This window comes from Metopolophium dirhodum, chromosome 7, assembly GCF_019925205.1.
Source record: "Metopolophium dirhodum isolate CAU chromosome 7, ASM1992520v1, whole genome shotgun sequence".
Taxonomy (NCBI): Eukaryota; Metazoa; Arthropoda; class Insecta; order Hemiptera; family Aphididae; genus Metopolophium; species Metopolophium dirhodum.
This window is the reverse complement of record NC_083566.1, coordinates 12,801,044-12,811,839: the sequence shown is the minus strand read 5'-3', so window position 1 is coordinate 12,811,839 and position 10,796 is coordinate 12,801,044. Positions and strand designations below refer to the sequence as shown.

The 10,796-nt window shown below is 36.3% G+C and overlaps 1 protein-coding gene across 1 annotated transcript; it reads left to right on the top strand.

The window, feature by feature from the left end:
* Window positions 1-2,469: 2,469 nt before the first annotated feature.
* On the top strand, window positions 2,470-10,558 carry LOC132948545 (tubulin glycylase 3A-like). The gene is made up of 3 exons (XM_061019059.1): window positions 2,470-3,071; window positions 7,003-7,364; window positions 8,932-10,558. The coding sequence occupies exons 1-3, from the start codon at window positions 2,687-2,689 to the stop codon at window positions 10,414-10,416; spliced, it is 2,232 nt and encodes a 743-aa protein (XP_060875042.1). The 5' UTR covers window positions 2,470-2,686; the 3' UTR covers window positions 10,417-10,558.
* Window positions 10,559-10,796: the final 238 nt, after the last annotated feature.

Genomic DNA, 10,796 nt, shown 5'->3' with positions numbered 1-10,796 from the left:
ATGTCCATTTTTTCTTTTAGATTTTGATCGAAGCGATGAATGTATTGATTTTCTAATGTGTGTTTTTTTAAAAAAAATGTTGTGTCAGTCATCACCTTTTCGGGCAGTAATGTGCTTCGATTTACTTAAAAAGTATCTTTTCTGATAGGAAAGTGAATCTAGTTCGTACTTTGAAAGGTCAAAAGAAAAAAAAAAAAAAAAATTAAAGAGAAACATGAATTTTTACGCAAAACCGATTATGGTTTTTGTAGTGACTCTAAAAGAAATTACCGTAGATACATGTCATTTTGACTGAATGTTTATATTAGCATTTTCTATACACATTAACATTTTAAAAATATATACGGACATTTTCAGTTTCCAATTTGTTTAGTTTTATATTATATAAATATCAATGAAATTTTATTTGTTGGGTAAAAAAGCTTGAACATTTAATATTAGGCTCCTACTATATTATTACAATGACATTTGAAAAATATTAAAAATCCTTAGTTACAGTTTTTATTTAAAAGCATTTAAACGAGTTAAGAATTCATAAAAATTTCTCTTTTTAAATCTAAGATTTGAAAATAAAATACAAGATTCCTCATATATATTTTGTATTCTCATTTTCTATACATCATACAATTTTGAAAATATTTTGACATGTTTTGAACTGTTTATGGACATGATGGTTAGTTTTCAATTTTTTTAGTTTTTTTTTTGATAATTGTCAGTAAAATTATTTTTTGTTAGGCAAAAATGGGTGAAAATTTAATACAAGACTCCTGTCTCCTGATGTATTATTACAATAGTAGTTAAAAAATATTAAAAATACATGGTCACAATTTTTTTTATAAGGATTTAAAGTTCGAATTTTGACAAAATGTATTAAATTTAAAATTTAATAATTATTTTGTAGTTAAAAATTTATAAAATATTCAAATTTTATAGGTAAGGATTGAAAATTTAAAACAAGGTTTCACTTAAATAGGTTATAAATAAATTACTTTATTCACAATAATATCATCAAATATATTAATAATACCATAGGCTGACTGACCGTTTTCGCCCAGAATCGTTTTTTTTATTCAATGATATTATATAATTGAATTTAAATTAACACCATACATTACAGTGACTCACTTGTAACCTACTGTACCTATAGCAGAGCGACATCCATTTCTCCACATTTTTTTTAATTTTGTTTTTCTCGGTGCTTTTGAAAACTATTAAGAATTTTATATTTTGACCTTCCGAATGCACCACCTAAATTCACTTTGCCATCGAACAAGATACTATTAAAGAAAATCCAAGCAGTTTTATTGCCACAGACGGTGATGACAGACACAAAAATTTAAAAAATTTAAAAAAACAAATAATACATCAATTTAAAACCAATACAGTCATCGCTCCACTCAGAATCTAAAAATTAACATTAGCAGGTACCTTAAATAAATTAAAATTTTTAGACATTTATATAACCAACCTATATTGATTATGAAGAGTTGTGAGTAATCAAAAGTCAAAAAGGTGAGCAAGTTGGTGTCGCTTTGTTGTACAGTGGGTTACAAGTGGGTCACTGTAATAGATGGTGTTAAATTTGTATTCAATGATATAATATAATTATTATTCGTTATATATCTTTTAAATTAAAAAGCTATTCCATCTCCATTTGGCATTGTGGTATCAAACTATCAAACCATTGTACCTAGGTACTTGTAGTCTAAGAAATATTCCTTATAATATAAATGTATGGTACAAATATACACCTATTTCTTAGATGTATCAGTGTACTAGTGTATGACTAATATTATAAGAGCTCAAAGTTCTAAGAATATTTTGGTACATCGCACATAGTTATGACGTGTAATTTGTAAACGCATTTCGTTACACGATCTCATTTTGCATTATAAGAGCACGTGACATATCTGCATGACTGCATGTGTTGTCTCCGTCCTGCATTATATTCTTGCATATGAAAGAACTTTACCTGTGTGACAGGCGTATCGTAACTGACTAACAAACGTACAGCTAAAACTATGAGGACTTTAAATTTACATGGTACCTACGACCTACCATTAAAATGGAAATTTAATACCTATATTATATTTGGTTGCCATTGGTTACAAAATATAAATTAGTTATTACGATTGGATATATAGTTAATTACTGATCTACTGGCATTTTAACAAGTTTAAATAAGTTGAATTGTATGTATGTTTTATCTAAATACATAAATCAAAATATATATATTTTTCGTACCTACATGAAAATGCTATCATAAATCAATCATACATTAATTCTGGTAATGACACTGTATTAAGATGTGTTGTGATATATTGCAGTATAATATATAATAAGTATTCAATTGACTATAGCTATCTCTCCGCCACACTTAAGTCCACGGACACACCTATATACATAGTAATAATAATCATAATATATTCCAAATAGGTGTACCTATAATTTTATCGACAGTCAAAATGTAATAGATTTTATTGAATTACGTTATCATTTAGAACATGTTTGAGTTTGATATATCGTTGCCACCACTACGTAAAGCACTTAAGATATTTATAGTTAACTAGAAACCGTACCAAAATACGTAATAAAATTTAAAAAGTTTTCAGTTTAATTAAACTATAACAAATTTGTTCACAAGTTTTAACACCAAACACATAATTTGTATCTTTTACACGTACCGATGGCCTGTAACAATCACGTAGCACATAGAGACAACGGAGGCAAGATATTATCCATCAAAGGCATACGCGGTAAGTCGTGGGCGTGCAATGGGTCTGCTAAACGGACGCGAAAGGTAGGTCCGTTCAGACCTGACGGTACGGAAACCATAAAGTTTGTTAGTGCGGTGTCCAAGACGCACTCCAATGGCGCAAACGTTAAGTTATCGTGCGGCAAGTTTCGTCGAGGAAGCGGCAAGAACTCGGTGGGCACAGTAGACCAAGCGATCCTCGAGAGAAAAATATTTACCGCGGTGGCCAAGATGCCGGCCGAGATACAGACGAAGTTGATCGAGAATGGCTGGATCGGCAAAATTCCGGTCGACGACGACTATTTCCGACGGGCTGGTAAGTACTGCTCGCTGAACTGAATATAATATAATATGACACGAACATTATGTATAATGTCTCCAAACACTGAACTGGAGATATACTGAATAATGAATGTACCTACCTATCACCTATTTATTAATCTTGCGTAGGTATCGCAAATAAAAAGTATTCAAATTTTATATACGTTGTGATACGGTATACGACTATACCGGACTACATAATATGGCTAAATGTATAATACTGCTAATTACCAATATCATAAATGAAAGCATAATATTATAGTATAGTTGGATACTATATTCTATATATATATTTTTTTTTTGATCGACATTTAATCGACAGTGATTTAACCTGCAAATACTTATTTATTTTTTGTATCATTATATTGTTTTAATAGTAATAATAATATAATATCATTTATTTTCAGCTATGATCTTCAGATAGGTCATAGGTTATACACTTATACCTACTTACTGAACAGCATTAAGTTTAGCTACCTTGCCTACCTGTATTAAATAAAACAACGTATTAAACATAGGTACCTACTTTAACTATTATAACCATTCTTAATATTTAAGAATTGTATATTATAACGATTAAAACATTATAATTTTTTTTAGTTTGATATAGATACTTCAATTTTTTTTTTCAATTCATGCTCTTAGTTTAATTGAGTTTTTCTACGATTTTGCAAAATTGTATGTTAAATAAATGTAGCTAATAAATTCCATACAAATTAATTGAATTTGATACATTTAATAGTTAATTAATTTGCATGCTTATTTGGTTGGTTATCGAAAAAATTAAGTTTGGTTAAATTGTTACTTACGTATAAAATACTCGTTCAAGTTATTTTGGCATATTATTGGATATATTCTTCAAGACATTTATAATGATAAAAGAGATGATTTTTAAAATGCATATTCCCTTTATGCATTTCTTAAATATTATAAGTACTTTAATCACAAAATATTTAACTTTTAATTTACAAGCCTTCGTGATTTTAGCAGTTTCAACTAAACTTCACTAAAATTTCCGGTCTACAGAGTCTTCTAATATTTTGGAATCATCAACCCCTATTATGTCTTGTTCACCCTGTACAACCAACGCTATTGGGGTCTTCCGTGTGACCGTTTTCCGGATAAGTTCCTAATCACCACATTATTTATAATTTTTCCGTCAGCTTGCCTAGCACATTCAAGCGTTTTTAGTTTTTTTGCATTTAACATATTTTTTATATTAAGTTTGTTAAGTAAGTGTTCCAGGTCTGCGTTTTGTCTCCTTTCATAATCATCCAATTTCGTTTCTTGTTGGTCCATAAATCTTTCTTAATACCTTTCTTTAAAAATATAATAATTTGTATCCATCACTCTTAGACCATATTTCACAGACAAACATAGCAATTAGTCATTATATAGCAATTGTACACCTAATTTTTCTTTAGTTTTAGACGATAATATTTTGGAGCTAAGAATTTTGTTCATTGCAAAGTATGGCAAGGTTGGCCACATTTATTCTCTGCCATACTTCACTGAGCATATTAGTTGTACTTGCTTATACACATAATGCTCCACTTTTAGATTTGTTATATTTTCCAGATTTTGCAGCATAACCATGTGTTTCGTTTTGGTTTTGCTAACGAACAGTATAATCTAGATAGCCTATATAAGCTTATATAGGCTCTCTAGTATAACCTGTACAGGAGTCTCCGGGTTTTGTGGCTCTCGCCTACTGCCGTCCGTTCGTGCCTTAGCGCTGGGCGCTACTTACGGGCGGAGGTGGAGCTAGGACGTCGACGGCTAACCGCCTACGGCCTAGGGTCGTCTGTGGACCACCAGCACCGGGCCCCGGGGGGCCCGTACCTTTTCTGAGGGCCGGGGTGACTCAGTTAAGAGCCACCTTGGGTACCGGACCTCCCACTAGGTGTTGTGGTTTATGTACTACTATCTGGCGCCTGTCCCACAGCCACCACGTTTCAGCCGAGGTAGGCTCCTCAACCTTGAGGGGCACCACACACAGCTCCGGCTGGCCGTATCTGTGCACGGTGGGGCTCCCCTCTCCCGTGGTACTGACTGGGTTTTTAGTTGATGTCAGTGGATCAACCCGGGGCGTAACCCCTACCACTATTTTGGCTCCCCAGCCGGCTAGTGGTGGGCCTTGCGGTGGAGATTCGGGCCAGCGCTTACACGCTAACCCCGGGTCCCCACCAACCCCTCCGTCGCCTGTGACGGAGCCTACCTAGCCTGGAGAAAACCTACTCTGTCCGAAGATCTTTTGGCCTCGATGGCCTCCCTAGCAAAGCGACGCAGTGCACAGTAGTTTGACCTAGTGTCCAGAAACACCTTGGTCTCACACGGCCAAATAGTATAACCTGTACAGTATTAACTTTTCCATGGCTGTATTACCTCCAGCTGAGTGTTACCTAATATTATGTCATCTGGATACGCGAGAAGGGTTCAATTGTCATCATGTTCCATGTAGCGCCGTTCTGTCACGTCTCATATATCACATACTCAAGAGCTAGGTTACATAGAAAAGGCGACAGCGCATCCCCTTGTTTTAGTTCAACTTTTACGTCGAATTCTAGGGATAATTCCCGCTGGAATCAAACTTTACAGGAGGTGTTTGAGTTGCATATTTTGATTAATTTTACCAGATTAATAGGAATGCTAAAAATCCCAATAAGGCCAGGAGGTCTTTCAACGTTCAGTTGCCTGGTTTGTGCTGTTTGGCTTCGTGTTATCATACTAGACATATTTTATGACATAGACGCCAAAGTTAATTCAGTGGTGGCTATCACGTAGGTATCTAAAACGGTGCATCCCAAACGGCTCCCGTCAATTGTCCATTTCTTCCGTCGAAAAGGTTTTACGAACAAGTAAATTCTCATAAGGCTCCCATCGAAAAAGATATTATGAACGTTGATGTACCGATTACCGATATACCGTATACCGTTGTATAATTCAAATTTAAATAGAAAAAAAAATATACAGTGTGATCACGATTTTAGGTACCACTGAATATCTCAGATGGGTGACTTTGTATTGAAATGGGGTTTTCAGGAGGTGATAGGGAGCACTTAAATACATATTTTCAGACCAGTTTCAAATTTTTAGCTCACTCAGTACGCGCATGCGCAATACAACTTACTTTTTTTTAATGGCAACCCCAGTTTTTTTCTGCAGATTCGGGTAGAGTATTTTTTTTAAAACATTTATTGTACATGAAGTTTTTTTCTATTTTCAAAACTGCCCAAGTTAGAGTAAGTCGAAAATTGGATTTATGCATAATTCGTGTTTAATGATATTTTTATTTAAAACCATTGGAAATGTAAGTGTATGGTTAGGTTAGGTTAGGTTAGGTTAGGTTAGGTTAGGTTAAGTGTATGGTATCATTAAACACGAATTATGCATAAATCCAATTTTTGACTTACTCTAACTTGGGCAGTTTTGAAAATAGAAAAAAACTTTTTGTACAATAAACGTTTAAAAAAAAAATACTCTACCCGAATCTGCAGAAAAAAACTGGGGTTGCCATTAAAAAAAAAGTAAGTTGTATTGCGCATGCGCGTACCGAGTGAGCTAAAAATTTGAAACTGGTATGAAAATATGTATTTAAGTGCTCCCTATGACCTCCCAAAAACCCTATTTCAATACAAGGTCGCCCATCTGAGATATTCAGTGGTACCTAATATCGTGATCACACTGTATATAAACTATAAATAGATCTAAATAGAAAAAAACAGGGGCTCATTGGAAACATCATTGACGAATTTTCATCGTTTGCAAATGTTTATAAGTACTTATAACTCAAATGAAGATGCCTATAGGTATTAGGTATATTAATTATTATAAGTCCGGAGTCAATATATTGACTGCTTTATTAAGTGCGATTTATCATTTTAATATTTACATATTTATTAAATCTGTTTGTGCCCTATGTTTAGGCTCCACCGTAATATTATCGTTACACAGCAATGCCGAGCGCGTCAAGGCGGTCGTCAAGCGTTACGAGTCCGGTCTGGTGTGGATGGACGAGAACAGCAGCGGCGTCAACTGGATGACGCTAAACCCGGACGTCGTGGTCAACCGGTTCCCGAGGAACGCGAACGCCCCGTTGAAATTGTGTGGCCACGCTTTGGCTGGGAAATCCGAGTTTGACGTCTACTACCCGAGGGCGTACTCAGCAAGCACCGACGGGATACACGTGGACAGCTTCATCGCGGACTACTCGTTAACCGCTTGCGTGTCGTTACTGCGTGCATTCGTGGATGGCGGTCATCATGCTATGTGTGCCAAAAACGGTCAAGTGAGTTTACTCGAAACACAGTTATATTAATGTTTTTTTGTTTAGAGTTGGTTTGTTTATTAATTTTCATATTTCAATATAGTATGTAATATGTATATTGTGAGGCAAAGACGAGAAGGGTATGAATTTCAATTTTTTTGTTTCACGGGTGACGTTTGAACCACTGGCTATAGGGCTTCAATTCGTCCAATACTGAAATCACTTTTCTGCACGAGCCACGAGCCAACCATACTATTTTTAATATATGTGTATAACACTTGTAGATATAGGTACAGTTTCTATTTAACGAATTTCTTTATAATACGAATATTTTTATCTCCCACGCATACAATATTCCATATGGTAGTTTTTAGTTACTGTATTTGAATTTATTGTTAAATCACTGCATACGAAAAACGATTCTGAGCGTAAACGTCTGTTAGCCTATATTTGTAACTATTAGACATAAGTATAAGTTTATTTAAGTTTACATAAGTATATTTCATGATACATTGATATATTTTTCATATTGTTATTAAAGTAATTATTTATTTTACTATTATAATATTAATTACGGTAGGTTGATTTAATTTTTGCTGATAACATTTACATATGTGAAGTTAACATTCACACTTGAGCTTTAATACATTTAATTTATTATACTATTAATATTCAATCATTATAATTGTATGTATTTACTATACATATACACTAAGTATTTTTTTCCCCAGAACGTTTCTTAATAATTGGGAAAAATTAAAAACATAGGGACAACCAGGATTTTTTACTCAAAACCAGATTCTTTGGTCTTATTTGTCAAAATTCTGTTTTCAAACGCTCATAAAAAAATATTGTTGATTTAAGCAATATTTATTCTTTAATAATAGAATTATTCTAGGATCGACAATAGGAACACATGGAATACATTTTTCAGTTTTTTGATTGAGTGAAAAACATTTCATCGACATTTATTGGTGATATAAAGCGATAGAAAGTGATAAGCTGTACGGGCATGCAGTGTATCATTTATGTTATTTTTTTAGTGGCCCGTTACAGATCCACCCACCACTAGCCTAAAAATTGATAAGCTTTCTATGGTCAGTAAAAAAATAAAAATCAAAGGTCTTTTGAGTAACTAATACTGTACTTATGCTGTTCCAAACAATTATTTCAATAATATTGAAATGCTAACAAATGTTCCTAATTTTTTCTAATTAATTAAAAGGTATTGACAATTTTCAATTTTGGCCTACCAAAAGTTCCGTCTATAGATTCAATTTGCTACTAAAAAAACCTCTCTTGAAGTTGACGATCGGTTGATCCTACTAGAAAAGTGTCTATGTATTCATTTTTCAGACACAAAAATAAAAATAATAAAATCACACATCATTGTAAAATCAATACATTCATCGCTCTACTCAGAATCTAATATTGAATTAATTTGTATACAAATTGTGTTTCTTGTACATACGTTATAAGTTTATAACTTATAAGTGTGCGATGTGATTTTGAATATTCATTTTTAACTTTTATTTGTTTGAAACGTTTTGATAATAGGTATATTTTTATATCTCATATAATGTCACAGGTTCCTCTTTCGGCACTCCATTTCGCCGCGATTAAATGCCACCAATACTTAACGGGTGGCAAATCGCTAGGGGCAACAACGTTTCCGGGTAAGGGAGCTGGCTGGGAAACGTTTTTCGAACACTATTACATGATCGTGCACGACCGGAAGAAGTTTTCTGTGCCAGGGACGGGTGATGATGTGGATGCGGCGTTGTGCTATCTGGTGGCGTCTAGTAGACTGATCGTGAACCAGATGACGGCGGCGAGGCCACAGACGACGATGGACGGCTACGAGAACATTTGGATAGTCAAGGATACGGTGGGCCACCACCGGCCAGTGATGTTGAACAAGATCGGTGACGTGCTAGACCGTTGCGCACGGGAGGGTGACGACGACCGCATCGTGCAGAAGTACATTGAAACGCCGCTGCTGCGTGACAACGTCAAGTCGGACGTGCACACGTGGATCGTGCTATCAACTCTTGACGACAAGCTGTCGGTGTGGCTGCACCGGATGTGCGCCGTGCAACCGTACCCACACGGATTCTCACTGTACCGGAACTCCGACAGGTCCGGTCACTTCAATCGACTCAAGTCGGGAAGGCTGCATGGGATGGTGCGGTCGACGGCGCTGATTTGCAGCCTCAAACAGCTCGGGGCAAGGATGCGGCGTGGTACAAAAATGGACAAGGTGCAGCAACAGGTGAATGACAAAGTCAGCGACCGTGAGAACGCCGACGACGTCTACACGGCGGTTAGGCAATCCGTGGTGTCGGTGGTAACCGCGGCCGTGGCGTCCGGCTCTCTCAACCTGCGACCCAACTGTTTGGAACTGTTTCGTGGTACGTTTGTGTTGGGTGAAGACTCATGGCCGTGGATGATAGACATCGTGTCGGACGACCCGTGTTTAGCCGCAGACTGCAAAGAACGCGACCGGGTGGCGCCTGTGGCTACCCGCGTAGCCCGGAGCGTAGTCCAGGGCGTCGGCATGATGCTGGTCGATAGAAGCCGTGGTTGGGCTACCCGGATTGGCATGTTCGACATGGTGCATGAGTGCCCGATGACAGCCGGCGCCGGATCGTACGCACCACAACTGTTCACCGCGTCCAAGATGCTGGCCAGCAGGACCCACCGGCCACGCTTGACCACACGGGCGTCACGCAGCGACCCCTCGGACGGCTGTTTCCATCATCACTGGTGGAATGACGACAACATCCACACTTACGTTGAGATGATTAGCGCGGACGACGTGCAGGATAAACTGCAGACGCCCTCTTTGGCGACCGATCTACTGACGGAGATGGCAGCAGCAACAGCGGAGGCGACAGCAAACGACGTGGATCTGATTGCCGGGTCAGCCGAAAACCACGGTCTTTGTGACCCACACGAAAGCCGTCGGTGTTTAAAGCTGTTGGACAAGCGCAAGACGAAAATCGCGTCCGTTCAAAGGATTTGCAAGACAATCATACGCCGAGACCGCAATAATAAGAAACGTAACTCGTGACGAATTTCGGTGCTTGCTGCGTACAATATAAATTAATAATGTAATATTAGGAATGATTATTATAATATCATATGGCTCGCCAGAACTTTATAGCGTGATACATTTAAAGTTCTAGTAGTTCTACACAATTTTGTTTGAAAAGTAACTTTTTGTAAATATTATTTTGTAGTTAATTTTATGCGCTATTGCAGAATGCAGAATAACATTTTTGTTTTATAATTTTTACAGTGTTTAGTTATTTTTGCTTTTTTTTTAAATTTTGTAAGTTTTGACGGTTAAAAATGAATAATGACAACAACGTTTGATGACACGTCACATTTTTATTAGGTACTGTTAAAGACAATGTAGTATCGGTACAGAAAATGCGTTGGTGCGTCGAC

Coding starts and splice junctions, on each gene's coding strand:
- LOC132948545 (XM_061019059.1), top strand. CDS start 2,687: ATGGCCTGTAACAATCACGTAGCACATAGAGACAACGGAGGCAAGATA. Junction 3,072..7,002: donor CGACTATTTCCGACGGGCTG/GTAAGTACTGCT, acceptor CCCTATGTTTAG/GCTCCACCGTAATATTATCG. Junction 7,365..8,931: donor TGTGTGCCAAAAACGGTCAA/GTGAGTTTACTC, acceptor ATAATGTCACAG/GTTCCTCTTTCGGCACTCCA.